Source organism: Fusarium musae, chromosome 5, assembly GCF_019915245.1.
Source record: "Fusarium musae strain F31 chromosome 5, whole genome shotgun sequence".
Taxonomy (NCBI): domain Eukaryota; kingdom Fungi; phylum Ascomycota; class Sordariomycetes; order Hypocreales; family Nectriaceae; genus Fusarium; species Fusarium musae.
In genome coordinates this window covers 212321-238937 of record NC_058391.1, presented here as the reverse complement: position 1 = coordinate 238937, position 26617 = coordinate 212321, and the positions used below count along the sequence as shown (strand labels likewise).

The following is a 26617-nucleotide window of genomic DNA, read 5'->3' as shown; positions in this document are numbered from 1 at the left end:
GACACGGATCTTGTTTCTAATCTTGTCACCCAGTAGCTGGTATATTGGTACATTGAGCTTCCTTGCTTTTTCTGGTTAGCGAAACACTCATTTGTTAACTGAACGAACATGAATTCTGATTAAAGAGATTAAATAACAGTCTAGAGCCTCCACGATCTTTTCAGGTCCCAGGGTGCAATTTCAATGCCAGACAAGGCGCTCATAAACACGGGGCCCCCACGATAGAACTCACCGCGCCAAGACAGTTGCCAGATGTTTTCAATGTAGCTGTTACGTTACTTATGAGTCAGTGTTAAAAATGAGCGTCATAAGTTACTCAGCGTCAAGTCCCGTATACTTTTCAGGCAACCTTCGACCGCGTTGGTGTGGCCTTGAGAGAAGCTTTACCCCGCCCGCATCGTCTGTGGCCTTGACGAACAGCCATCGAGGCGGGATGCGAAACTACTCAGTTGATGCAATCTTACCCATTATGTTTAAATACCTACAATCTTCACCGCGCACTCACCCTTCGCTTTTGCAGTTCGCAAGTTCGAAATCTTCTCTTTGTGCAAAATCATCACCATGCCTGACATCAAGAATATAAGTCCAATTATATACACGAATAAAACCACCACTCTTCCTACAGCCACGTCAAATCCGACTTTCCCCCCGGCAGCATCACCCTCAACGGCCATCCCTTAACCTCATGAATCTCCCCCACAATCTTATGCAGCCACGTCGTCGCCAGCACAGGAAACACATACTCAAACCTCTCCCTCATCGCAATCTCAACACCTGCATTCCACGCCTGTCGTGCAAGGTCCTCATTGCCCAGCGCAATATGCGCATGGGCCATGGATAAATGAACGATAGCAAGTGTCCAGCCATGTCGTGACTTGAATATCCCCAGACTGTCGATCATTTGACCCGTGAGCTGCCAGTGCTGAAGCGCCTCGGGAAACTTGTTGCCTTCGTGGTGGATGCGCGCTGAGAGGATTAGACGCCGCACACGAAGGACTTGATCGTTTAGATCATCGAGTTCGGGCGGTTCCACGCTGATGAGTTCTTGAAGAACGGTGGTTGCGTCGTTTAGGCGGTTGAGGCCGATGTAGCCTTCTGCTCTGGCCATGGATAATCTTCGGAACGGACGGCCTTTGCGTGCAGTCATGCCATCGAGTTCAACCTGGATAATCTCCAGGGCTTTTTCGTACTCGAGCAACTCGCAGTGAATCTCTGCTAGCCTCGTGACAATAAGTAACCGCGTATTCGGCCTTATCGGCATCGTAGAGTTGAGCCAGAGATGCTGTTCCAGAGACGCCCTGGTCGTTTTAAAGTCTCCGATTGAATGGAAGAACTTTGCCGCCACGCCTTGAAGTCTCCTCGTAACTTCAATCTCAAACGTCGAAAGCGGATGGATTCCCTCCCAGTTATATATCGTCGATGCAACTCCGGGATCATACCGATGTATTTTGTTCTCGATATTCGATATGTGCAATCTTCCCCGTAACGCATTATCAGATCGTGTATTCCCTTCGTAATCCGCCGCCAAAAAGTCAACAATCAGCGCCTCCGACCGCTGAAAGTTCCCATCAATACGCGATATTATGCTATCGAAGAGTGTAACTGAAGCTTGGTAGTAAAATGACATGTTTTTGCGAAGGAGGGATTTTGCTCGTTCAACGGCTGCATAGCGAATTGCGAAGAGATCGCGCTCGCAGAAAAAAAGGAGAGCTTCTATGACGCATGCGCGAAGTGAAGAGGGCAGTCGTTTCTGGTTCGTCGCTTTGTCAAGGAGATTCCATATCGCCTTTTTGAGCGGCAGTGCCCTAGAGATGTTAGTCAACGATGTTGAGACGTCATAAGCTTCAATTATCAATCAAGCTAGGGCTGGGAGGGATCCTACTGGGCATACCAATTGACTTTGCCTTCGTAGCAAGGAGGACATGCAAAGCATAGCAACTTGAGCGCAGTCGTCGCCCAATCTTCCGTTGTTTGTGGTGTCAATCGATGAGCGAGCTCTATTTGCGCATCGGACGATAAAGACCAGATAATCGTGCCATCCTCTAAAGCCTGTTGTGTAACTTCTGGCCGTTGACCCAATTCCGCAAGACGCTCATCACTCGACAACAGCCCGATTATTTCAGCATTGAACCCGAAATCGGAGGCTGTTATGCTCTGTATCTCTCCTTCATTGGTCCATCGTCTCATTGGAATCTTGGCGCATTTGAGCAAATCGAGTGGAATGTCATTTCCGCCAAGAGCATGCAGGAGAAGAAGACCCTGCTCGGCTGGTGATATGCAGTCTCCATACTCTAGCAGTAAATTCCGATGTGACAATGCAAGCGAGGGATCTAGCACGTGTTAGTTAGCGGGGACCTCGCGTGGATATAAGCATAAGCGTAAGGCACCGACCGTCAAGTTGAGCCGTGATGAGGCGCTGCACGAAAAGGTTCAGGTCCGGCGCGTCGGCGCCTAGGTTCTGGATGTGATCAAAGGCCTCGGCGTCATCCATGTTAAGGTAACGCTCATAACTAAACTCGTCAGCACAGCCGATTGGTCCACTCCCAAACAAGACTTACGTCGAGGCCGGTATTTCTAGCGGCAGCCAGAGGATCGACCCAATCCCTCCCAGGCGCCTGGCGATCTTGATATACTTACTACCCGCGTATCTCAACTCGGACAACGTACGTCCCTGTATAAGATTCGCAACATCATGCGACGCCCACGCATTATCATCCACCTTCGATCTCAGAAATATCGTAATACACGAGATCCGCCTTCGTAACTCCTGGTGTAACGCGTCACCAGGCGCCACCCAAAACCCCTTGACGTCATCTTTAAACACGCTATGCAACCTCTCAATCTTGACGAGATCGATAGAGTGTAGAGATAAAATCTTTGCTGTGCGCTGGTTGCTGGGGATGATCTGGTAGCGCACCTCCTTGGCGAGGGATTTATTCCTAGCGAGGATGCTGCGGATGGCCTCGAGGTGCTTGTTCAGGGATGAGGCGAGGCCGGCGGCCGTTTGCGGATCAAAGTTATCAATCAGTTGATTGATGCACCCGCATAAACAGGCCATTTTTTTAGTGTTTGTTATCAATCAGATCAGCTGCGATGATCTTTGGTGTTTTTTCACAGTGAGAAAGTGGGAGGATGAGAGGAGATGTTATGGGTCTCGGTGTCTCACTGTGATAAACTTTCTCGCTCCGATGTCAGGCGGTTTCGGGGGGTCTAGCTCCTTACGGCAGTGATATGCACCCATGTACCGAAGACACGGTAAAATTTAGGGGGGGGGCTTCTGAGCTACCGGGGAACGCGCGTTATCAGATCAAAAACTCGTGTGTTTTTTTAAAAAAGAGAATTGCTTTTGAAAGAGTCATGAGCGTGAGATTTTGGTGATAAAGTGGTAAACGTATTTCCGGGAATACGCCCGCTGTTATAAGCATCTCCCTTTTTAGAATCGTTCTAGAAGAGTTTTTATCGTTCAATGGTTCTCGGGCACTGCGAAGGGTCCAGACTCAGCTCGCGTGAGTGACACGCCAAGTGGGCCGCTAGCACTCCCTAGCTTGCGAACGTGAGAAAATAAAACCTTGTCTGGAAAATATAAACATTGGAGGATGCCCCACTGAGATTGATCTGATAAAGACCTGACAGCCGTTGCTGTTTTATCTGATAATCTTTTCCATCTCATCTCATCTCATCTTCTTTCATCATCAGAGCATCATGGAGTCCAAAGAGCTCAAGACAGAGACCATCTCTCCCGTGTCTGACCACTCAGACAGTGGGAGCGATGACCATGGCAAGAAGCCTGTGCCTTTGAGCATGAAGATCTTGTCTGTCGTCATCGTTAGCATGATTGGCTTTGGAGGACATTGGAGTAGTGGCGTCACTGGTGCTCTGAAGAGTACCCTCAAAAAGGCACGTCTACCATCTCTCCTCTCGAAGAACTTGACTAAGATAGACAGGAACTTCACATTACGAATACCCAGTATGCTGTTCTTGATACAAGTGAGAACTTTATCAAGACCGCTCTCATCCTCCTCAGTGGAATACTTACAGATCGATATGGCGGAGCTAGTATGTACACCCTCAACTCACCAATTACCAACTCCTACTGACAGTTATCTTCAGGCACCATGCTCTGGGGCAACGCCGTCTTCTCCATCGGCGCCATCCTCGTCGCAGCCGCAACACAAGTGCGCTCCTACAAATTCATGATCGGCGGCATCGTCATCCAAGCCCTCGGCGACGTAGCGACCCAAGTCGCCCAATACAAGATCTTCTCCTCCTGGTTCCCGCCCTCCTCCGGCTTCGCATCCACACTCGCCTTCGAGCTAGGCATCGGCAAGATCGGCTCCTTCGTCGGAAAAGCCACCGCTAATGTCATCGCTGATAATCTCGGCAACTTCAGTTGGGCGTACTGGATGGCTGTGTTTATGAACTTGTTCACAAACGTCGCGACGCTGTTCTTTTGGTGGTTTACAAGGTGGTGTGAGAAGAGATATGCGGGCACGAGGGATCCGGCGACGGGGGAGAAGTTGACGGAGAATAACAAGAAGTTTGAGATTGGAAAGATGGTCACTCTGCCTTGGTCGTTCTGGCTAGTCTGCTTGTTCTCGCTCTTTCAAACGTCAACGGCAAATGTATTTTCTACGAATAGCACTGAGCTGGCGGAGCAGCGCTTCAAGATCTCAGCTGTCAGGGCAGGCTGGTACTCTTCCATGTCTCAGTATCTCGGTTTCTTCTTCGTCCCGCTAGTCGGCATCTTTGTCGACATGCTCGGACAGCGTCTTACAATCATGCTCGTCTGTGGACTAGGCATGCTTCTGTCCATGTGTCTCGTGGCCTGGGGCCCTACAGTTTCCGGCACAGCAGCCAGCTTCGGCATCTTCGCAGTCGCCAGCTCCTTCGGCCCAACGGTCATCATCGACAGCATCCGCACAAGCATGTGGTACCAGGAAGTCTTTGGCTCAGGCTACGCCATCAAGATCGCCATCAACAACAGCATGACCATCATCGTGAGTCTCATCGCAGGTGTTCTGCAAGATCGCGACGAGAACAAATACGACAACGTCACTATTCTCTATGTAACACTGGCAGCTGGCTCCGTCGTCGTCGCAGGTATCATGATTGCTTTGGGTTTCGCGACAGACTTTATCGGACAGCTTCAGTGGAGCCGTAAGAAGAGAGTTGCGAATGGGCACATTATCAACGAGAAGAAGCGGGAGTTCGAGAGCGAGGGACATGCAGAGAAGCACAAGAAGTTGGGTGTTATCAACTTTTGTGCCGTCATTGTGCTTATTCTTGGCGCGTGGGTGGCTTACTTCTGGGGCTTGGCTACCAAGAATACTTATTAGGGATGACGAAGAAGTCTGGGGAAGGGATCGTCTGAAAAGCTGGGGGATCGGTATGTTTTAGTATCTTAGAAAAATAATGTTGTATGAAAGATTTGACAGATCATCTGTGCTTGTGACTACAACGAACGAGCGTGTTTGACGACGGATCATCGTGTGATGTAATTTTATGCATGACTCTTCCAAATTGAGTAATTGAATAACCAACAGTGAAGAGACTGCCACACCCAAGACTTTGTCGGAAAACTCGTTGCTTAAATACTTCCACCATAAAATTACCCCATCTTCTGGTCTTGGAGACTCGGACTTGTCTCCGTGTACAAGTGGATCTCCCCCGCCACTTGAACCATGCATCACAACAAGGTTACCCTATTCTAGAACAACATAAAATATCTTGGCCATTTGCGGCTCCGATTTTTTCCTTCTCTTTTATGTAGCCAAGAGTAAAGCCAAGAATAATTATGTATGTCGTTTACGATAACTGTAAATCTCCCCATCCGAGCACATAATTCTTTGACCCACGAGGAATGTCTTGTTTGTTGTGCATCCACCAGTGGAGGTTCAAGGTTTCGCACGCTAAATCACGGATTGAATTGTGGGGAGAAGATCTTTGGTGCTAAGCGCCTTGGAGAAACATGGGGCAGCATAACACTTGGATAGAATCCGCATACTCAACCTAACGGATTGTTGTGATATGGCACGTCCTATCGTTAATCCTCGGGTCTCATGAGTTCACCGAGACTTCACCTTGGCATTCCTTCGCCTATTGTACCTTCACCGAGATTTAAGCATCTCCTACTCAAAAATAACCTAATCTTCCCCTCAGATTCCCCGAGTCATGTGGAGTTCTACCCCACGCGCTGTTACTCCAGCAAGGAATCTGATTCATGAGACTCCTCTCCAGGCTACAGCCAAGACCCCAATCCCATGTCTCTAAAAGCTTCTCCTAAGCATCCCGGATTATCCCCGTGGACCGCCAAGACAAAAGAGGCATTTCTGAACCCCTACTGCGAGGCGAGTTGGCGCGGAGACGAAACGACTGATAGTGGAGTGAGGGGATTTCGCTTACAGACAAACCCCCAGATGCAAGAGTCTTGGCTGTGTGAGAGTCGGCAGTTGAAGTGGTCGCCGACCAAGACCTGGGGAAGGGAGGGAAAATCACTCGCCAAGAGGAGCTGAGAAACGATCATGCCATCCTCGACCTAACAATTCGGGTGAATATCTTGGACACAGTCATTGTCTCTACAAGTCAGCGTGAGGAGTCGAGGCTGCGATATCTCCATCATGAATATTCCCGTCGCTTTTCAGCCTCCTTACGCGAGAAATACTCCAAATTTACCCTGTCCTCCGTCAACAGTAACATCACTCACCCCCACAGTATAACCGTTACCAACTTAGCTTTACTCTTGGCTTTTTCTCTTGGCCGTGAGAGTTTACACAAGCCAAGCCTCTTAGCACCTTCTATTACAAGAAAATGATACCCCCCGTCATCGCTTCCCCGCAGTCTTGACGCAGCACCCTGTTTTTCCTTTTCAGTGGAGTTTGTCTTGTTCTGTGGAGTCTGAGTTTTGGATCAGGAAGTTTTGGGCTGGGTATAAAAACAGGGCGGTCTCAACAAACTTTCGGCGCTCGGTAGACAGACTTTTCTCTCTGTCCTCCTCCTCCTATTCCTCCTCCTCCTTCTGTGTAATCTTGTTGAGGTGCTTTCATCATGTCTGACGAGAAACCAACCGTTGGTGGTGATGACCACAAAGAGACCGTGTCAAACCTCAACGACGCGCCCTCCATCGCACAGGAGAAAGTCACAGATGCGTTCGCTGACATCAATCATGTTGCGCGTCTGGGCATGCCGAATGCAGCGGAGCTAGAGAAGAAGATTGTGAGAAAGCTGGACATGTGGATGCTGCCTCAGCTTTGGATCTTGTACATGTTCAATTACCTGAACAGAACAAACATTGCTCAGGCGCGTTTGAACACGTTTAATCAGGATCTTAACCTTGGAGAGGGAGATTATCAGGTATGTTTTGAGAGTGGTGAGGAGTGGTGCGTGGTGCTGACTTTATAGACTGCTGTGGCGGTTTTGACTGTTGGATACATGCTTGCTCAGTTGCCGTCTAATATGTTGATTACGCGCGTTCGACCTTCTATCTTTTTGCCTGTCGCTGCATTTATTTGGTCTGCTATCTCGGCCTTGACTGTGCTTTGCACCAGCGCTGGTGGCCTTTGGGGCGTCCAGTTCGTCCTTGGTATCGTCGAGGCTCCTCTGTTCCCTGGTGTATGTTCCCTCCCATCCAACGCACCCAATCACCAACTGACATCTTTAAGGCCGTCTTCCTCATGTCCTGCTGGTACACCCGTCGAGAATTCGCCCTCCGCGTCGCCCTCCTATATTCCGGCCTCGTCCTCGCCCAAGCCTTCTCCGGCCTCATCGCCGCCGGTGTCTTCGCCGGTCTTGATGGCCCCATGGGTCTCGCTGGCTGGAAGTGGCTCTTCATTATTGAAGGTGCTGCCAGTGGTTTCTTCGCCATCACCGCCTTCTTCGTGTTGCCTAACTACCCCGACTCTCCTACCGGGGGTGCTACGCGATACATGACCGAGGATATGCGAAAGCTTGCTGCTGCGCGAATTCTCGACGATCGGGTCGAGTTCTCCGAGAAGTCGACTGTCATGCATGGACTCAAGCTTGCTGTCACCGATCTAAAGCTTTACATGTTCTTGTTCATGAACATCTTCATCACCTCGTCATATGGCTTCAACAACTTCTTCCCCACTATTGTCCGAGGTCTTGGTATGTTCAATCCTCTATTTATCACCTGGACCCTTCTAATATCAACAGGCTTTGGTGAGAACGTCACCTCCCTTCTCATGACTGCTCCTCCTTATGTCTTCGGTACCCTGTGCACCTTCTACGTGTCATGGGACTCTGATCGCAGAAAGGATCGAGGTCTTCACATCATCATTCCCCTCTCCTTCTCCGTCATCGGTTTCATCGTCACCGTCGCTACTGGCAACGCTGCTGTTCGATACGCCATGACCTTCTTGTATGCCGCTGGTTGTTTCTCTGCCAACACTCTGCAGTACACCTGGGCTGTCTCAACACTTGGCCAGACCCCTGAAAAGCGTGCTGCTGGTGGTGCCATTGTCAACATCTTTGGTCATCTGGGAAATGTCATCTCACCCTACTTCTTCCCTGACAGAGATCAGCCTCGATACACTATGGCTATGATCTTGCAGATTGTCTTTGCTAGTCTTGGTATTACACTTGCTTCTATCATCAAGTGGCACTTGACTAGAAAGAACAAGAAGCTCAAGGCTGAAGCTGACCGTCTCGGTGTTGAGTTCAACCCCTTCACTACTTGATCGACTGGGAGGGGCAAGAACTAAGAGTGTTGTCTGATGATGAGATAGGAGATTCTATAGTGGATATGAACACGTACAACGATATATGAGTAGAAAGATATCGCAGCTATGAGAGGCTGCAAACTCAAGACACCTGCTTCTAGCCGACCTTGCGCCAAACCGTGAAAACTAAGAGGTGAATGATCCTAATGGTTATAGGCACAGTAGGCTGGCTAGTTTAGTTGCATGCACTGATCCGTCTATCGATCCTCATAAACATCTCCTCCCTCCATCCAAGAAACGCAATATGAGTTGCAGCTGGTCCAAGCACAGGTTGCGCAACCAACACTGCTAAAGAAGTCGCCAAGGCTTCCTTGTTAGTGATGTAGCCTAAGCGTCTCAGATCCAGCGTTCGGTAAACGTTGTTGGCAAGAACAGAAACAGCATTCAAGAACATGTCGCGCTGTAGGAATACATGGATCCTGTCTGATGGATCAGACGGAGACGCACCAGATACTAAGTATCTGATACTGCCGAAAACACCATAAGAGCTGAGATTCGGGCTTGATGCTGCGCAGTAAAGTGTATAGAGATGTACAAGAGCAGTAGCGGCGGTTCCGGCCATATATACAGACCTCAGTAGTGAGGCAGTCTCGGCTTTTTGCTTTCTGCGGCCTGGATCCTCTTTCGAGGGTTTGGCCCTCGGTCCGCGTAGAATTGTCGATAGACCGGCAGTAATGAGACCAACGTAAACGGGGAATGGCTGCCAAAAACCAGTAAACTTCTGCCAAGTTGCCTTGTTCTTGAAAGGCCAGAGCATCAGCGCAGTGGGTATGATGTATCCAACAGTGATACCGGGCACGAAAGACTCGACCACTTCCTTGTCAATCCAGCGGTCCGTCATTGGAGCAATTTGGCCTCCGAAAACACCCTCGCACACTGAAATCAAGTGATATAGAGGTGCAATGCGTCCAACCGCCTTGACTTGGTAGATGGTGCTAAATACCGACGAACTAAATCACACTTTTGGTCAGTTCTTGCCTGCAAGTACTTGCTGTTGCTCCATGACTTACAAAGAAGTAAGGAGGCCCTTTGAACCAACTCGGTAGCTCTCCAAAGTCCAGTCAAGCGTAGTCGACAATAAAATCGGCGTGAAAGAAATCCACTGCAAGTTTGCCGCAACGTTCCCGGAAGCAAGAGGGACTCCAAAAACAGCGACCAAGTGTGCCAAGATCTTATCCAAGGTTACAAGCCCCGTGTAATGTTTCACCACAGGCTCGCCGCCAAAAGTAGTTGGAATCTCCAATGGTCCAAGAATCTGCAACGCGAGCCGGAATAACGCTACCTGGCTTAGTACTCCTAGGCCTGTAGGAATCCAGCTCCAAGAAAGAGGCTGAGACGGCAGCTCATCGTTGAACGGGATTGTGTGTTGTCGTTGAGGTACGGGAATGCTATTTACCCGTGTTGCGCCAACGACTTTGCGAGCGATCAGTTGAAGTAGAGTTTGTGTGCTTGATAGAGGAGCCAAGATTGGACCAATAGTTGCTAAGAGGGGTGTTTCCATAGTCTGCATTTTCTGCGTTTTGTGCGCATCATTGACGAGCCATTGCACCCTTTGGAAACGCTCTTCTTGAACGGCGGAAAAGGCGGCTTCGATTTGTGTATTGGTCCAGTCTGAACACTCGTCCAATGTTAAATGATTGACGAGAGATGCGGCAGTCTCAATGGCAGAGTTACCGCCTTGGCCAGTTAGAGGTTCAAACTAAACGCTCGAAATTAGTGTGAGGTGAGATATTCGGAGAGGCTGAATACCTTGTGAGCAGCATCGCCGATGGTGATGATACGTTTGTAGTGCCACTTCTCGAATACATGCTCATGGAGCGGCGTCAAAGCAGAGCTAGTTCTGGCTTCGTATAACTGGCCAAAGGTGACATCGGGAGTGATCTGGTCGTATGCATGCTCTGCCGCCAATCTTTCTTCATCAACCTTCGTATACCTCGGGATATCATTGCCGTACAAAGTAACAGGCAATTTGATAAACAGGAACCAGTAAAACTTCCCCCCAGGTCCAACTAAAACTAGGTACGAAAAGTTGTCGTTGTAGACGTAGTGACTGCCTTGCGTAAGCTCCCCAATAGGCCGTGAGATGCCAAAGATACACTTGTAATAGCACGGTACTCTTGACCACTCGTCAGAAGGAAAGTATCCTGGCGATGCTATGCGCCACATTTCCTTTCGGACGTTGCTGTAGATCCCATCGGCCCCGACGAGAATATCTCCTTTGACAACCTTGCCTTTGTCTGTTGTGACTTGAATGCCGTTATCTAGCTCGAAAACTGAAACTACCTTCTGACCAGGGTGTACTGAGGCTTTTGACTTGAGCTTGTTGTACAGAACCTGCATCAGCATCTGCCTGTCGATGAAGATAGTGGGATAACCGTGTCTGTTAAGTGTCAAATCGAAACATTTCTTTCTTCGGCTCATTCTCTGACCTACCTCTCGATCAAATGATCTTGGACATTGCTATGATGCCTGTTCACTGAACCATCGGGGTATCGTATGTAGGTATTGTTCAGTGGAATGTCAACTAACGACATAAGCTCATCGGCGCAATCAAGTTGATCAAGGATTCGAAGCCCGCTGGATTGAAGACCAATACTTGCCCCAACCTGAGGAGCGATCTCGTCGTAGGATTCCAACAAAACGTAGGGTATGCCGGCCTTCTCTAGCATATTAGCGAGGGAAAGGCCGGAAATACCTCCCCCCGCAATTATCACCGTCCGCTCAGACTTTTCCTGCATGCTGTAGGTCAAGCAAAAAATCGTGGTGATCAAGTTCGTTGGTGCAGACCTGCAGCCGCTTTCAGAGCTCTTATGTTATCGCCGCAGATTAAAGTGCTTTTACCACGGAAGTTACTGAATAGCCGAATTCCGGTCGTCGGCCTCTCGGGCTATCATGGCAAGCGAATGTCGAGCATAATAAGAGGCATTGCGTGGTCAATTCCACTGCCGAGACGACTGTAATGTCAGTGCGTTGCAGCGCAGATCATTTCTTCATCATGTCGAAGGTCGCAATCTAGCCTCGGTAGATCCACAGGCTATGACCATTCAGAGAGTAACATGAGGCCCATCTGCCGAGTGACGCGGATGGAGATCCCCATAACCTATGCAAGGACCCTGAAACGGTGATCGCAGCCAATGGTTTTCCTAGGGGAGACTCCGGTCCTGGAGCTGGAAGATTGTTATCCTGCGAACTCCATGGGAAGTCCATGGATAAGAAGGAGTTCAGTGGATATTATCATGTCTTTCCTACTCACAAGTCCCTTCATGAAACTAAGTCGTAGGCATACAACCTACCATTTGGTTTAGGATTGCTCCAAGTTAAGGTTATATGATAGCCTATTTTCTCGATGCTCCGACCCTTCACCTGTCAGGCTGTAATCGAATTAATTTCACTCAATCAGTCCCTTCTCTATAACAGCCGGCGAAAAACACCCGCTGCGAGGATATGTCAAGTTGCTAATTACATGCATGTGAGCCAGCAGATACAGAAGGGAAATAAAGCTACCTCACTTCAATACAACTACAATCTTGTTCCCAGACTTCTCGTTTCGTATCTGATCCAATCCCTCGGAAATTGTCTCTAGACCAGTGCCGATAACGCGAGCTTTTGAAGGTAGAGTATACTCCCCAAGCTCTAGTGCTTCACTCAGATACAAGGCAATCTCTCCCTCGACATCCCACTCCATAATATCCGTTCCAAAAACAAACTTGCTTCGGACTCCGCTACTCATGACTTTGAGTTTGCTTGTTGAAGACATCCAGAGATACTTTGCGACGAATGGAACCATGGATAACTTTGTCGTTGGTGGCGAGGCTGGCATGTCAAGGGTGACCTGGGCTACTTTCGTCGCAGCGCCGGGAATCGTTTTGATGATATCGACGCATTTTGCTAAGGAGCCTTGGCCGATGGCTACGGCACCTGCACACTTCTTGTCCTTTAGACTTGCCACCACATCGTCTATGACTGAAGAGCCGCGATAGTCAAATACTGCAGATGCGCCGAGACCGCGAATTGTATCCCAGCTTTTGGGTGATGCCGTGGCGATGACATCGTAGCCGGCTGCGACAGCAAGTTGGACTGCATTCTTCCCAACACTCGTGCCAGCTCCCCAAATCAGGACCGTCTCACCAGTGGGTTTGCGGTGCGCCTTGGTCTGAGGCATTCGAAGCACAAGTTGATCCTTTTGGAAGAGCGCACAGGCAGCTGTAACTGCAGTAAGGGGCAATACGCTCGCATCTGCACTCTTCATACCATCAGGCACCTTGATAGCCAAATGCTCTCTGATCACGACAAGTTGTTGGAAAGCGCCCTCATCAGGTCTTCGTCCGCGCTTATCCATACCGACTGCCAATCCCACGATCTTATCACCCTCTTTGAATTGGGTAACATCAGCTCCAGCTTTCACAACCTGGCCAGCAACATCATAACCGAGAATGAGAGGATATGTAAGCCACTCAAACATCATATTGCCCATGGACTGTTTGACAGCATCGACTGGATTGATAGCAACGGCTTCTGTTTTGACGAGTAGTTCATTCGGTCCAAGTTCTGGAACGGGTGCAGATTTGACCTCAATGAGAGCACTGTTGGGGCTGAGAAGGTACGCGGCTTTGTTAGAGAGCGTCATTGTCAAAAAAATGACAGTATTTGGGTTAAGATAAAACTGAATGCAGAAGATTTACTGTTCTTTACCTGGACCATCTTCAGGCTCGTGTGAATCTTATGTACTACAGGCTCTATAGTCAATGACGAAAGTCAGCAAAGTCGATTTCGTGAGCATATGCTTATTTCGACGAATTCTGACACTATTCCCGCCAGATCAATGCGAATCCGAGCCTCAACGCGCTGCTTTCCGCTTTGGGTCAAGACTAAACGGCCCTCTGCTAATCGAGCCTTATCCATTGGCTTGAGATCCACATAAGCCCACTCATGCAATCCGTCGAGCCAATTAGAGTGTACGATCGAATATCAGCTTATCAGGGACTGTTCCTTCTCATTGGGATCTCACTTTACAGGGTAATCGACAGTTGCTCTGCTGCTGATATGGATACATGGTACATTACTGTTATGATATTGAGCCAAGATGTTAAAGTAATATACTGTACCTAGAGTCAGGATAAAATATACTAATTTACCAAAGCCTTTGTATTACTCAGATTAGAGGTTATGGATTTTCTCCTCCAAAGTATCTACATATAATGATTTTCGCTTCCGAGGCATTCTCGTATAAACTAAGGCTCTGATACTTGAGAAGATCAATACGGCTTCCGAGGTCGCTATCTGACATTTTGGTATTTCTAGTAAGCCCTGTCACTTCACAAGCCATCCGTGTTTAAAGACTCGACAGTTATGTCTATTTGCAGAGCTGTTAACAATCCATTCTCTATGGAGTACGATCGCTCTTGATTGTGAATGTGCTTATAAAGAGGGGCAGTTGATAAGAACTATTATCATCTCATTGCTAAGATTCATCACGTGAGGGCCAAATGAAGTAGGGTCCATCTATTTGTATTTTTTCCTTTGGACTTTAAGGGTAGTATTATTGCGGCAGAATCGCCGAGCTCGGTGATTATGACCTTGAAAATTCAGTTTGTCTCTCACTAGAGCTTATTGCATAAGGGAGCAGCATTCCGGATGACGCCAGGGCCTTGCTGCATGAAGTGAAGAAATTGCTATTTTATTTACTAATCTCGAACTCTGGTTAATTTATATGTGAGCCAAGGGATCTGCGGCTTGTATTCCACGGAAGATCGGGATTCGGTGGCAGAACAAAGCTAAGCCAACGTGTCAGTGCAACTCTTACACACTCATTGGGAGACTTACCTATTCTGTCTATTCGCCAAACCTTCATACATAAGATACCACGCCGTGAATGACACCAACAAGCCAGTCACGCCGCCGCACTTGAGTAGTACGTTATTAGGAGCGCCCGATTCTTCAGTCCAGAGGTTTGCCACCCCGAGGAAGAGCCAGGTGCAGTTGACAAGAAGGCAGAGCGTCAGAGAAAAGACATTTGACTTCATCGAGCACAGAGTTATAGCCACTGAGAAGATGAAGAACCCCTACAGAATGTGAGTTTGGGGAGTAGTTCAGCAGGGAAATGTAGCAGCGACGCACCATAAGAAATAATCCGTTGGCGTGGTTGTAGTCAGCAAGGCTGGGGTAAGCGTCCCTGACGTTGAAGCTGGGTATCATACTAATGGCGTAGGAGATCCAGAAACAGCCATACGAGCAGGCAATAGTGGCGCTGACTGTATTGCCATTGGCGATGTCCCTAATCAAAGCATGAGTATCCCCTTGTAGGCAAGCTACTTCCCAAAAAAAGCTACTCACCACATGCCAGAGAGTAATTGAGCAAGACCTCCATAAGCCAGAGCTGGTCCAATGACAATATTTGGAATAGTCACGCCGTGGACATTGAGGTTGACCAAGGCTGTTAAGAACGTCGCAAAGGCAAACCCAGAGAGACCAAGGGGCCCAGCATCACCAAACCTCTGGCGAAATTCAATATCCTTTTGCCGAGCAGCTTCTTGCTGGGCTGTAGCTGCGCCGCCATAAGGTTTGGTCTCAGGACCATCCTCCTGTGCAGACCAAAAAGCTGCCTCTTTGTCTCCACTCGATCGGCCCACTTCTGTTCTTGAGGATGACATTTTTGGCTGATTTGTCAAATAAAGAGACTGAAATTATGTTATCAAGAAACAAAAAGAGATTTAAAGAGCGCGGTAGAGATAAAAATCAAGGTAAGAAGAAAGGGGATCCTGTCGAAGCTTGTTTCTCTTTTTAGTGGAGGCAGTGGATGCAGTGGATCTCCGGAGTGAAGAAAAATATTACGTCTTAGTTTCTAGCATCCAGGCCAATAGAAGCTAAGGACGAGCTTCGAAAATAACTACAGTCTGCTCACTATTTGTGTTTATGAGCTTAATCCAGTTGCCAAGATTATCGCCATCGCCAAGAGCATGCATCTCTATGGAAATTCCCCGCCAGGTCAAACGATGTTGTTGCCAATGTAACCTTTTAGTACGCAACGCAAGCATCAACTAGGTGACTTGCAGAGAGCTTGAGTTTTGATCTTAACAAAATAAATCAAATCACTTGAGAGTTTTAGAAAACTCTGTTCTGTATACTCTTGCAAATTGCATCATCTACATTTGTTCCTTGAATTGGGCTTCCTTCTATGGTGTAGTTGTCTATTCGCTTTAGAAAGCCTACGAATCGGAGCTAACTGGTTGAGGAAGCGTCGCCCGTGGTGCCCCCGGCAAAATCCAGCCAAAATCGCCGCAGTCCGCCGCTCACCGATGCCTTCTCTTAACTAACACCGTAAGGCGCTTTTATCTCGGTTAGTAGGCCTTTGACTCGCTCAACCGGATCGCGTGGTTGGTCGCTGTAGTCAAATCCTGGTTCAACTATTGAGAGAGCCCGATACATCCATGGGAAGGTGACACTGAGGAATCAGGAAGTTGACTGAAAATTCTCAATTTACACGAGCAAGAGTAAAAGCAGACACAGTCTATTAGATCAACGTTATTTATTTTTATGTTCTTGAGACTGACTGTTAAACCAAGTGACTGGCTCCTGTTACGGCTTGGCTGGACTTTTGCACGGAGCAAAGGGGACATGCAAAACGGAGGAGCAAAAGGAATGTGATGAGCTATACGGGTGTTTGTGTGCAGTAAATTCTTCAAACTCCTGATGCGAATTGCGAAAAGCAATAATAAACCAATGAGGAGGTCATTCAGTAACCAATGGTTGTGTTACAATTAATTATTGGTCATCTGATAAATCAGAGCAATCACCACCACAAGCTAAAGATATTAGTCCACGAACTCAGCTCGGTCTCAATTTTATACTTACAAAGGCTGTCAGGGTGAGCCAGTGAGTGGAACCGCTGTCTACAAGTAGTTCGTTTTGCTTTATTATGATATTCTGGTTTTTCGGGTTAGTCCTGAGTTCGGATAAGTGTATGATGTGCCAATAAGACCCTTCCTACCTTGATTCTACCATCTAGAGACTCCAGATGGCTTTGGGTATCGCAGAGTGCTGAAAAGCTCTTTTGTATCCGCGGCAGTGACTCAGAGAAGCCAGGGTCTTGATAGATACTTGCCCAGAGAGGATTTCCTGGTAGGCCGTCTGGTGAACTAGATAACTCTTTGGACAGGAAGATATCAAGTTTCTCTAACACCTTGGAGTTGTAGCTCAAGATGTCTTCCAGAACATGTGCAAAGTCGATTATCCAAGATTGTAAATGTATCGGTTGTTTTTGAAGGGTTGTATAAGTTCTGTTCTTCTCCTAGTGAATAAAGTCAGCTATCTAACTGTCGTAAAACCAGGAGTTAGCTCACAAATCCCCTTTCGAGAGTTAAGTGGACTTGGTGGTGATATGTGGCCACTTTCTCCAATATCCTTGCTAGTGATTCGAGGGCATATGCCCTTGGAGATACAGGCTTCGTTATGTCTCCTGAATGTTCTTCGGCTTTAGTGCTTAACATTGAAGTATTGTCGGCAAGGCTGTCATCCAGGCATGCTGCTGTCCAGTATCGTTCACTTCTGCCAATAATTATTACAGAGCATACACCTGGGTAAAGGTAGCTTCCATCGGCCCAAGAACTCCTATTCTGTTTTTGAAAGTCGAGGGGTTGCCCTTGGCAGAGGAATGAAAGACTGTAGCCATGTCGAAAACCTGGACTTCTTCTGCCAGGCTTCTTGTCGAGCTCAACACGACTGGCAATAACAAGAAATGGCACATTGATTTCTATACTGTAATAGGCGCTTCCAAGCCAATTCTATTGGGACAGTTAGACCTTGTACTTGTGCTTGAGAGACGACCCATAGCCACTTACGTCCTGGGTAAGGTTTATCCTAGGGTCTGGCTGCTTGCTGATGTGGCTGAAGAAGAGCTCCTGAAATCTTTCCATTGGAAAACGGCAAGAAGCCTTGCGGAGTATCATGATTCCTCTAGGATCAGGGTTCTTGATGTAACTGCGTCTTAAATCAGTCTCGCGACTTACGACTCTTCCTGGGGGGTTTTACAAGCATTGAGGTGTGTAAGATTCATTATCAGGATTATGAGATGGCAGGTTCTGGTAAAGTCATGTCAGCAATCAACTAAATAGGGGTGGGCTTCGTTTTCTTGTATCCTGGCCTGATTCATACCTTTCCTTCAAGAAGCGCGAAGATTTCACGTTTATCAAGCGACTTCCCTTTGTCTATCAGACGTCCAAGTATGTCCACCATCCATGCTGTAGAGTGCGGGCCGTCTTTCCCATTGTGATTACAACTCTTTGTTGCTCCGGAACTTTCTATCATTGCAAACTGATCGTCACGAATTTTCGGAGCTTCCGTCATCTGATGGCCTTTGGAGGTAGGTTGGGGATGCGATAGGACGAGAGCTATAGCCTCTAAGAAGGCACACTCAAGATCTCTGAACCTACCAAGGAGTAGTCTGTCGTTATTTGTGGAACGGGCTTTCTGACCAAACAGAAGACTCCAGTGGTCAAGGGGGACTGAATCTTCGGGTTGAAAACCCTTGAGGATGCTTGTAATGGCCCCGTTGATTCTTCTCCACTGAGTTGCTTTTGGTGATTTTGAGACCCTCTGTTTAGGAGACTCTTGATCGCGCTGTATAGCAGTACCACCTAAGAGGCTAATTTGGGGGAGCTCCTTAATGTTTGCGGTTACCATGTCAACCAAATTTGACACCACAGCCGCAGCAACATTGATTTGTATCTGGCAGTTTCCTATCTGACCAAATCTGACCTCCAGATCATGCAACACGCTCAAGATGGGAATCATATACCAGATGTTCTGTTCAGGACATCCTAACACGATATATCCAGCAAGCAGCCCAGTTTCCCTGTCGAAAACGGCTGAGCCAGAAGTTCCCTTGGGCATAGAGTTGTGAGACTCGATGCAATATAATGTTTGAAAGTTCTTTGAGCCCAGAGGTCGTAGCAATGACGATGCCGGAAAAACCACGCCTTCAACGTACCCGAGTGAGGCTGTGGCAATTATAATAGAACGAGCCTCCGTTTCGTATTGTAAGTCGAAGGCATCAGATATCTGTACTAGTTCTGCACCCTTGGACGTAGAGCTCACTGGCCGGAGATCTGTGCTCGCAGGAATGAGAAGATAATCCATTTCCGTGGAGATTTGGCAATTCTCTGGTTCGGGTGCAAAGCGCAAATACGGTGAGGCATGATCAATGAGGAATTCTTCAAGGACTGGAAGTTCTGAATGATGGGGATGTGTCGAAGAAGGCGGGTGAACTGACTCGTCTATGGGTTCTTCATCGATGAAAGTTGCTTTTGTGATGGCTGCACCACTTCCCTCTCGTTGAGTAGCAACTTTAAATGCTGAGTCGCTTGATAAAGAAGAGGGAATGCCATTATCAGAGGCGTCTGAAGTACTGTTTCGGCTGGCTGAGATATCCCAAGAGGCAATATCTTTATTTACGGAACATCTGTAGCACGTATAGCGGAGGGGCATATATAAAGGTTAAAAGAGCCTTAATTTCTCTTAGATAATAGGAAGAGCTATATTACTTATATATAAGAGGAGCTCTGATCCTTATAAGGTAAGCTAGACCGATTAGGGCTACCCTATCTTTTAACAACATCTAAAGTTAACATCATCATCGCTTTCTTTATCCCAGTCATACATTGCGCTCTCATTGGTATCGTGAATATCTTTCGTCTCAAAGTTGACAACGTGCGCCACAGTGAGCTGATAGGTGCGGCAATGGACGTTGATCAGCGGTCCTGCCGTGGCTGTTTGATATCCCACCTCTCCTTTGCCAGATACATGGCGTGCTTGTACTTGGCGACACAGATAACTATCTCCTGTGATGGGTGGGGATATGCGAATAGTCTTGTATTCGCCCCTAGCAATGTTCTTACCCTTGTCTCCATTCCACAATCCCGGTTCATTTTCCGAGTCCTGTTCGTCTTGCATAGTCTGCCGAGGCTCGCAAGCTGTCTCGGGAAGAGTTGCTTTATTGACGACTTTGAATCGGTCGAGGGCTTGACCTGGCTGGAAGATAGGACAGCTGCTTAGGAAATCACGAGTAAGCTTTCTGATTCTGCGATCGGTGCATGAAACAACGACGAATGTCTTTGCTTCATCCTCCGTAGCCCCAACTCGATAAAGACCGATCCAGAGATTATGGCTAGACTCGGGAATACAGGAATGTCTCAGGAGGTTCTGGATATTGGGCCGATGCGTGTTGAAAAGGGCAAGGTCCTCGCCGCGAGCCATCCAGACTTTCTGTCCACCAAAGAACGACTTGGGCTTAGAAATAATACTGGAATAGTCCATAGCTTAACATGGAGAGCCGAGTTCGTCCTAGACGAGAACTAGTATGACATTAAGATCCGCACAGTAGTGGAGAATCGAAAAGCATATCAGTGAAATGAACCTCGAATAGAAACAATAGAGTGAGTTTGCAAAATGAAGGGAATAGAACGCTCCGAAGTTTGCCAAAGTAAATCAAGTAATTGGCTGGTCTATGCTGACGGGCGTGCGCCCGATTGCAGTGAGAATTGATACCCAAGGCAGTCGGGCATCATTGAGGTGCATGAAAGTGCAAGGTCTCATCCAATGGTGAAGTGGTGAGGACGCCACATTGTAATTTGTATAGCTATTGGGGGCCAATTACAGAGCCACATATGCATGATGTGCGGCAAGGCAGACAGGATCGGCTGTGCAATTATCATAGCGGCCTCGGATTAAAAACAACAATCTGGGTGAGAATACTGATCATTATGCTTAACAGGTAGTGACAAAGAATTATTCGTTCCTATCAACAACTATACCCGCAATGCCCTTAGCATCGTCACTCCTCGGCACTTTGCCCGATTCCTTTCAGTTACTCAATAGTGACAAGGTGATGAAACTCGACTTCAGGGCATACGATGCATACGTCGAGAGACAGCAAAAACTATTCAGTGAATTGAGTTCGTCGGCAATCTACCCACATGACACATTATCGCTCGGAAAGGTGGCAGTCCAGATTCGAAGGCACAAACGGCGGGACCAAGCTCTATCTTATTTATGTCAATTATCTAGTAACAGCGGTGTGGACACTTGTAAAGAGGCCTTGAATCTTGTGACACGGCTTATCCTGATGATTGAAGTAGGAAGTTTAGAGAAAGCTTCTGGGTTCATGCATCAAACCGGTCCCCGGCCATTACCACTATGGGACGAGGATTCTCTAGACAGTCTGACTGGAAAGGTGTTCCCTATCCCGAGTCAACAGACCTGCAGTGGAATAACAATGACACCAGACTTATCTGCTTGGAGTCTTGAGAATATTGCCGGGATCGAGATTGAGTTCACCGATAACCTGGCAGACCATTTGCGCTTGACCAACAATAACTCACAAGTATACATCTTTCATCACGTTGCTTTTCTTGAATCTCAGAGACATAGGTCAGTATCTTGCAAACATTCACGCATGATCTAATTTTGCGAAGCATACACTCCCAAAACTCCGTTCTCCCGCAAGGACTAGCGGAAGAAACCCTCAGAACTTTGGCAATCCTATTCCCACAATCCGACCACTGGGCAGCACTAAGATCTAATCGAAAGAAACGAGTCTGGTTAGAAAGACTCTGCACGCATTCAACACGTGTGATAGATCCCCAACTAGCTTGGTGCGGGACTCCCAGTGGAGAGAGCAGATATCTCTCCAACTTTTGCTTCTGGCGAGATCGTCTACTAATCCTAAAGGAAGAGTTTGATCATTCAACGCCAGACTCATTCTCCCAGTGGTGGTATGATCGACGGAATGGAGTGCAGTGGCATAACCTTTGGGTTGCGATCGTTGTGTTGGGACTGACAGCTGTGTTTGGTTTGATACAGTGTATTCTTGCTTCGATCCAAGTTTATAAAGCATATCATCCCTAGACTACTATCCAAACTATAGCTACTCGATCAATACTTTGATGTCTAATGGTCACGGTCCAGTCCTCATACTCGAAGAATCATCGAGACCGAAGCATACCACCAATTGTTCCATGAAATCACTTCAGCAAATATCTATCCTTCAAATTCTTTAGAGGATGATTTGGCACGTATCTCTCGCAGAGGGCGTCTGTTTATCGCTGAGGGACGACTGATTCGCCCGTCGCGAACACCCCGACTTGTTATCTGTTGTGGCTGCTTCCGCTTTACCGGATTGGTAGAGAGACCAGAACGATGCCCTATGTCAACATCGGTGCCGTTCTGTGCGACGGTGTATGGAACTGAGGGGCCTGACGCATTTGAAGAAGGCATCACCAGATTTGTAGCAGCTCCGGTAGTCAGTTCCCCGCCATGAAGCTCTGCTCCGACGGCCAAAGAGAGGTTCTGTTGAGCAGATTCAACAGGACCTTCTCTCGGCTTTGTATGCTCCTTGTTCATATGTTGTTGAAGACCTTTTTCAGTGTACGTGATGAGTGAAAGCGCGCACTCAACTTCCTGGCAGCGGTAGACCCGCTTTCGACGCGCCAAAAGCCACTTGACATCCTCTGGTCTTTTTGGCCGTGGGGGGTAATATATAAATGGTAGGCCGTATTTGTCCCTGAGTACATCGTTTCCCGGCTCGTTGCCTTTTCGTTGGCTGCAGAATTCGCCTATTTTCTGGTGCATCTCTTCGCGCCAGACTTCCTACGTCTCGGATTAGCACGACAATCATGAGAGTAAAAGAAAAGCAACTGTACCTTTGAAACTGATTTATCGAAGGTGTCGAGTTCGAAGTTGCAGCTCCACTCGGCAACTTTCATAGGGTCACCTTCATCCATAGCAAGTAGATGGTTGGTGATGCTGTAGTGGTCAGTATAGTTGCTCGGTGAGGCAGAACGAAAAGGGGGAGCGTCGACATACAGGTTCATGACTAATGGCATGCGGTCGCAGACAGAAACCATAGCCCGCCAAGACATGGGGCCACCCTTTGTATGCTTCGCCAAGTACTGATACACAATGTGACCCAACTCATTGAGGGTCTTCGGCTTTTGCATCGGCGGCATGGTTCTTGCCTCGGGCACAAGCTGCGCGTTGGTCGCCAGATCCGCGTTCATGGCAAGAAGGATTACTCGGTTTAGCAACTTGAGACACCTCTGAGAATAAAAGGGAAGGCTCTTGTATTACCAGAAAGGCATACTGAAGAGTCAAGATGAATAAAAGACGATGAAGCAAGTGGCCGTAAGCCCATTTCAAGTCCACTAGGCAGCACTTGTTAGCTAAGCGCCGGTAATTGGCTGGCCTTTGCTGACCTTCTGACCTCCCCTCGCCCAATTACGTGGGAGTTCATGGCCAAAGTCTGAAGTATCGAGCAGGTTAAAAAGAAATAAGCTTAGCTAATCTCCCAGAATCAGACCAGTGTGAAAGCCGATTAGGTCAGTAAGCATTGTACCATCTAGAATCTCTAATGCCGAGGACACACCAGCATCAGGCTAATTCAGAACGTGATTAATATCGTGTCTGTCATTATTATTTACTTACTGCTCCTGGTCCCATTGCGGCCCAGATACATTGATATTAAGGCCGTTCGAGGTGGCAAGACCCGCATGGTTCTTGTATCAAGATCGACGCATGACTGTTTTAGGGCACGTTTGCGGGATATTCTCTCTTAACGCCGTCGGTAATGTAATAGAATAGGCTTATGTGTGTTTGACTACTAGATCGCTCATTCAATTCAACAGTTCACTATCTAAGGGTCTATTTATCCTTTGTTCACTGCTTCAAATCCCAAGATTGTTTCTCTATCTTCCAAACACAAATTTCTTAGCCAACAGAGCTCTTGTGATTTAACAATATTTCTAATCACATTTAGTGCATTTACCGAGATATGGATACAATATCAGCAACTGATGACTCGGCCCCTTCTGAAGTACCTCCCTTACCAAGTGCATTGTCTGAGATCGTGCCTAGTGTGAAAATAATGACCAAGGCGACCGTTGCAAGAACCTGACCGCTTTCTTCAAGCTTCAGGTTGTGGATAGCCCGTGATAAGCAAGAATGGCTTTATTCAGGTGTTGATGGTAACACCGCTTGTAGTATTCTTGCTTAAGAGGCCGTAGGCAAGCTAGATGCATTGCTGAGAGAGTGAGCCGGCCGTAACGTACAAATGCGCAGGTAATGGTCCCCTCGAGGACAACGGTCTGCCATAATTGAAAATTCAACTTCGGTCGCAGTCTTGATACACTGAGACACTATTTTCTCAAGCTTCTTTTCGAAAACTGCATTTGTGCTGTCGGCGTGGGGATATCATTCACTTCGGTAAAGCGCATGCCGAACTTGTCAAAGGCCTATGAAGTTCCAAGCAGATAACGATGCTGGGTTGCCGAGTCACAGTATTCTTATCATGCAGGCCTGAAAAGCGCGCATATAACTGACCTACCACCAATCTGCTGTAGCCGCCGTGGCGTCACTTACCCCACCAAAACAAACGAAACAACCATTCATAGCTTTCATAGTTCAAGCGAGGCGTCAGTTTTCGTTTTTTGTCGCTGCAAGCGAGCGGCTAAGTTATTAGCAAAAACCAGCCACGGTGGTCTTCGCGGGGTAGAATGTAGACACCTCTGTTTGATACTAAACGTTTGTAACTAAAAAGTGTCTATTAACGTCGTTGAGCAGTCTCATTTTCTGGTCCATCGACTTTACATATTAATCTTATTTTATCTATCAGCACACTGTCGTTTTGCGGCACAGTTGACCAATCATGGCAGATCTGACCATCTATACAGTAGGCTGGATCTGCACCATCGAAGCCGAGCTCAACGCAGCCGTCTTGTTCCTAGATGATGAGCATGATCCTCCGGAGGATCTGCACGTCAATGACAACAATTCCTATGTTCTCGGTCGGATTGGTAAACACAATATAGTTATTGCGGCACTACCATTCGGGGAATATGGCCTGACAAGTGCGGCAACTGTAGCCCGAGATATGGTGCGCTCGTTTCCTAATGTGAGGATCGGACTGATGGTTGGGATCGGCGGTGGTGCACCTACATCACTGAATGATGTTCGATTAGGTGATGTTGTTGTTGGCTCTCCTGGATCCGGCACGGGTGGTATCTTCCAGTATGACTACGGCAAAACTATACAGGATTCAAACTTCGTCGTAACCAGGCATCTCAACCAACCACCGCAGTTTCTCCTTACAGCACTGAGCAGCATCAAAGGCCAGTATACACGTCGTGGCCATAAACTGGAGAGTGCTATCGATGAAGCTCTTGCAAATAATCCGATTGAACTACCCGGTTATCACAAGCCACCTTACAACTCCGACAGACTTTTTGTATCAGCCTATAAGCATGCTAGAGATGGACAGGATTGTTTAGTCTCATGCACCGACAGCTCGCAATTGGTGTTCAGGGAGGAACGGAAGCAGAGCGGCCCGAAAGTTCATTTTGGAACCATCGCGTCCGCAAACCAACTTATGAAGGATGCAATAATCCGGGACCGCCTCTCAGCCGAAAAGAATGTCCTTTGTTTTGAAATGGAGGCCGCAGGACTGATGAACCACTTCCCCTGCCTTGTTATCCGTGGTATCTGTGACTATTCAGATACTCATAAGAATAAGGAATGGCAAGGTTACGCAGCCATGGTAGCTGCGGCATTTGCGAAAGACCTTTTACATAACATAGCGCCGAATAGGGTAGAGGCCGAGAAGAAGCTCAAAGATGCTATTGAGACTGTCTCCGGCAGTAAGTAGAACCTACCCAACTCTTTATGTCTAGTTTGTGCCAATTATCTTTCTTCATACACTAACTGTTTATGCACGATTGTAGAAGTGGATGCTATCTCCGCCACGGTCAATCATACACATGGCTATCTGCAAAACGATGAGGCACGCGAACGCTTCAAGGCCATCCTTAAATGGATGGCGGCACCTGATGTCTCGAGCAATTTGAACAAAGCACTCGATACTCGCCAAGAAGGCTCTGGCCGAAATCTTATTACAAATCAGATATACAAAACATGGAAGAGTCAAGTGAACTCTTTTCTCTGGCTCAATGGAATTCCGGGGTCAGGCAAAACGATCCTGAGCTCTATAGTCATTGAGGATCTAAGAACTAGCTTTGGTCATCATGCAGTTATATATTACTACTTCGACTTTGCTGATGGCGGAAAACAAGCCTTCGAAAACGCTCTTCGATCTCTCATCTGTCAACTGTACGGCAAGTTCCAAATTGTACAAAAGTTTTTAAATGATCTTTATGACACATGCACGAATGGCCAAGAGCAGCCTAGCACGAACTCTCTGCAAGCTGTTTTCGCCGAGATGGCCAGATCAATTGGAGAACTATGGATTGTACTCGATGCTCTTGACGAATGTTCAACAGACGAACGTTCTGCTAGAGTTCTACCCTGGATTAAAGAGTTGTCAAACTCGAAGCAGTCTAACACTCATATCCTTGTCACTAGCCGACCGGAGCTTGATATCGAGAAAGGGATCACAGCATGGGAACGCAATAAATATGCCACTCTTGTGGCTAACAAGCTCATTGCGGAAGACATATGTGCTTACATTAAGGCCAAAGTCAGAGGCCCCGAAAGCAAGCTCATGGAAAGATGGAAACAACGCGATGATATTCTCAACAAGATCGAAACCGCCCTCCTGGGGAAAGCAAACGGAATGTAAAATTTTGGATTGAATTTCATGGTAAAAGGCTAAACCCCAAAACAGGTTTCTCTGGGTCTCTTGTCAGCTACGCATGCTAGAAGACTGCTTAGATAGTCGAAGACTTGATGAGAAGCTACATGGTCTGCCGGCTACTTTGAACGGCACCTATGATCGAATCCTCAAGGATATCGCAAGGCATCCTCATATGAAAGACGCAATCAGAGTTCTGCAGATGCTCTTGTTTTCAAAAAGCAGTCTTACACTTGAGCAAGCCGTTGAC

The 26617-nt window shown here is 47.5% G+C and overlaps 10 protein-coding genes across 10 annotated transcripts; 3 read left to right on the top strand and 7 right to left on the bottom strand.

Moving 5' to 3' along the window:
* Window positions 1-619: 619 nt before the first annotated feature.
* Window positions 620-3058, bottom strand: J7337_006428 (uncharacterized protein; the record flags this gene model as incomplete). The annotated part of the gene is made up of 4 exons (XM_044824091.1): window positions 620-1805; window positions 1892-2330; window positions 2392-2510; window positions 2802-3058. 4 exons carry the CDS (start codon window positions 3056-3058, stop codon window positions 620-622), a joined length of 2001 nt encoding a protein of 666 aa, XP_044679748.1.
* A 644-nt stretch (window positions 3059-3702) lies between these two features.
* On the top strand, window positions 3703-5336 carry J7337_006427 (uncharacterized protein; the record flags this gene model as incomplete). Its single annotated transcript, XM_044824090.1, has 3 exons — window positions 3703-3883; window positions 3937-4056; window positions 4111-5336. 3 exons carry the CDS (start codon window positions 3703-3705, stop codon window positions 5334-5336), a joined length of 1527 nt encoding a protein of 508 aa, XP_044679747.1.
* A 1708-nt stretch (window positions 5337-7044) lies between these two features.
* On the top strand, window positions 7045-8693 carry J7337_006426 (uncharacterized protein; the record flags this gene model as incomplete). Its single annotated transcript, XM_044824089.1, has 4 exons — window positions 7045-7350; window positions 7399-7608; window positions 7659-8121; window positions 8170-8693. 4 exons carry the CDS (start codon window positions 7045-7047, stop codon window positions 8691-8693), a joined length of 1503 nt encoding a protein of 500 aa, XP_044679746.1.
* Window positions 8694-8910: 217 nt separating this feature from the next.
* J7337_006425 (uncharacterized protein) lies at window positions 8911-11404 on the bottom strand (the record flags this gene model as incomplete). The annotated part of the gene is made up of 4 exons (XM_044824088.1): window positions 8911-9670; window positions 9746-10434; window positions 10485-11115; window positions 11169-11404. The coding sequence occupies 4 exons, from the start codon at window positions 11402-11404 to the stop codon at window positions 8911-8913; spliced, it is 2316 nt and encodes a 771-aa protein (XP_044679745.1).
* An 836-nt stretch (window positions 11405-12240) lies between these two features.
* J7337_006424 (uncharacterized protein) lies at window positions 12241-13362 on the bottom strand (the record flags this gene model as incomplete). The annotated part of the gene is made up of 1 exon (XM_044824087.1): window positions 12241-13362. One exon carries the CDS (start codon window positions 13360-13362, stop codon window positions 12241-12243), a length of 1122 nt encoding a protein of 373 aa, XP_044679744.1.
* Window positions 13363-14441: 1079 nt separating this feature from the next.
* On the bottom strand, window positions 14442-15385 carry J7337_006423 (uncharacterized protein; the record flags this gene model as incomplete). The annotated part of the gene is made up of 4 exons (XM_044824086.1): window positions 14442-14509; window positions 14581-14797; window positions 14853-15009; window positions 15069-15385. The coding sequence occupies 4 exons, from the start codon at window positions 15383-15385 to the stop codon at window positions 14442-14444; spliced, it is 759 nt and encodes a 252-aa protein (XP_044679743.1).
* A 2142-nt stretch (window positions 15386-17527) lies between these two features.
* Window positions 17528-17787, bottom strand: J7337_006422 (uncharacterized protein; the record flags this gene model as incomplete). The annotated part of the gene is made up of 2 exons (XM_044824085.1): window positions 17528-17711; window positions 17741-17787. The coding sequence occupies 2 exons, from the start codon at window positions 17785-17787 to the stop codon at window positions 17528-17530; spliced, it is 231 nt and encodes a 76-aa protein (XP_044679742.1).
* An 8-nt stretch (window positions 17788-17795) lies between these two features.
* J7337_006421 (uncharacterized protein) lies at window positions 17796-20045 on the bottom strand (the record flags this gene model as incomplete). The annotated part of the gene is made up of 3 exons (XM_044824084.1): window positions 17796-17812; window positions 18164-19191; window positions 19390-20045. The coding sequence occupies 3 exons, from the start codon at window positions 20043-20045 to the stop codon at window positions 17796-17798; spliced, it is 1701 nt and encodes a 566-aa protein (XP_044679741.1).
* Window positions 20046-21767: 1722 nt separating this feature from the next.
* Window positions 21768-22786, bottom strand: J7337_006420 (uncharacterized protein; the record flags this gene model as incomplete). Its single annotated transcript, XM_044824083.1, has 3 exons — window positions 21768-22376; window positions 22430-22532; window positions 22593-22786. The coding sequence occupies 3 exons, from the start codon at window positions 22784-22786 to the stop codon at window positions 21768-21770; spliced, it is 906 nt and encodes a 301-aa protein (XP_044679740.1).
* Window positions 22787-24429: 1643 nt separating this feature from the next.
* J7337_006419 (uncharacterized protein) lies at window positions 24430-26355 on the top strand (the record flags this gene model as incomplete). The annotated part of the gene is made up of 2 exons (XM_044824082.1): window positions 24430-25417; window positions 25502-26355. The coding sequence occupies 2 exons, from the start codon at window positions 24430-24432 to the stop codon at window positions 26353-26355; spliced, it is 1842 nt and encodes a 613-aa protein (XP_044679739.1).
* Window positions 26356-26617: the final 262 nt, after the last annotated feature.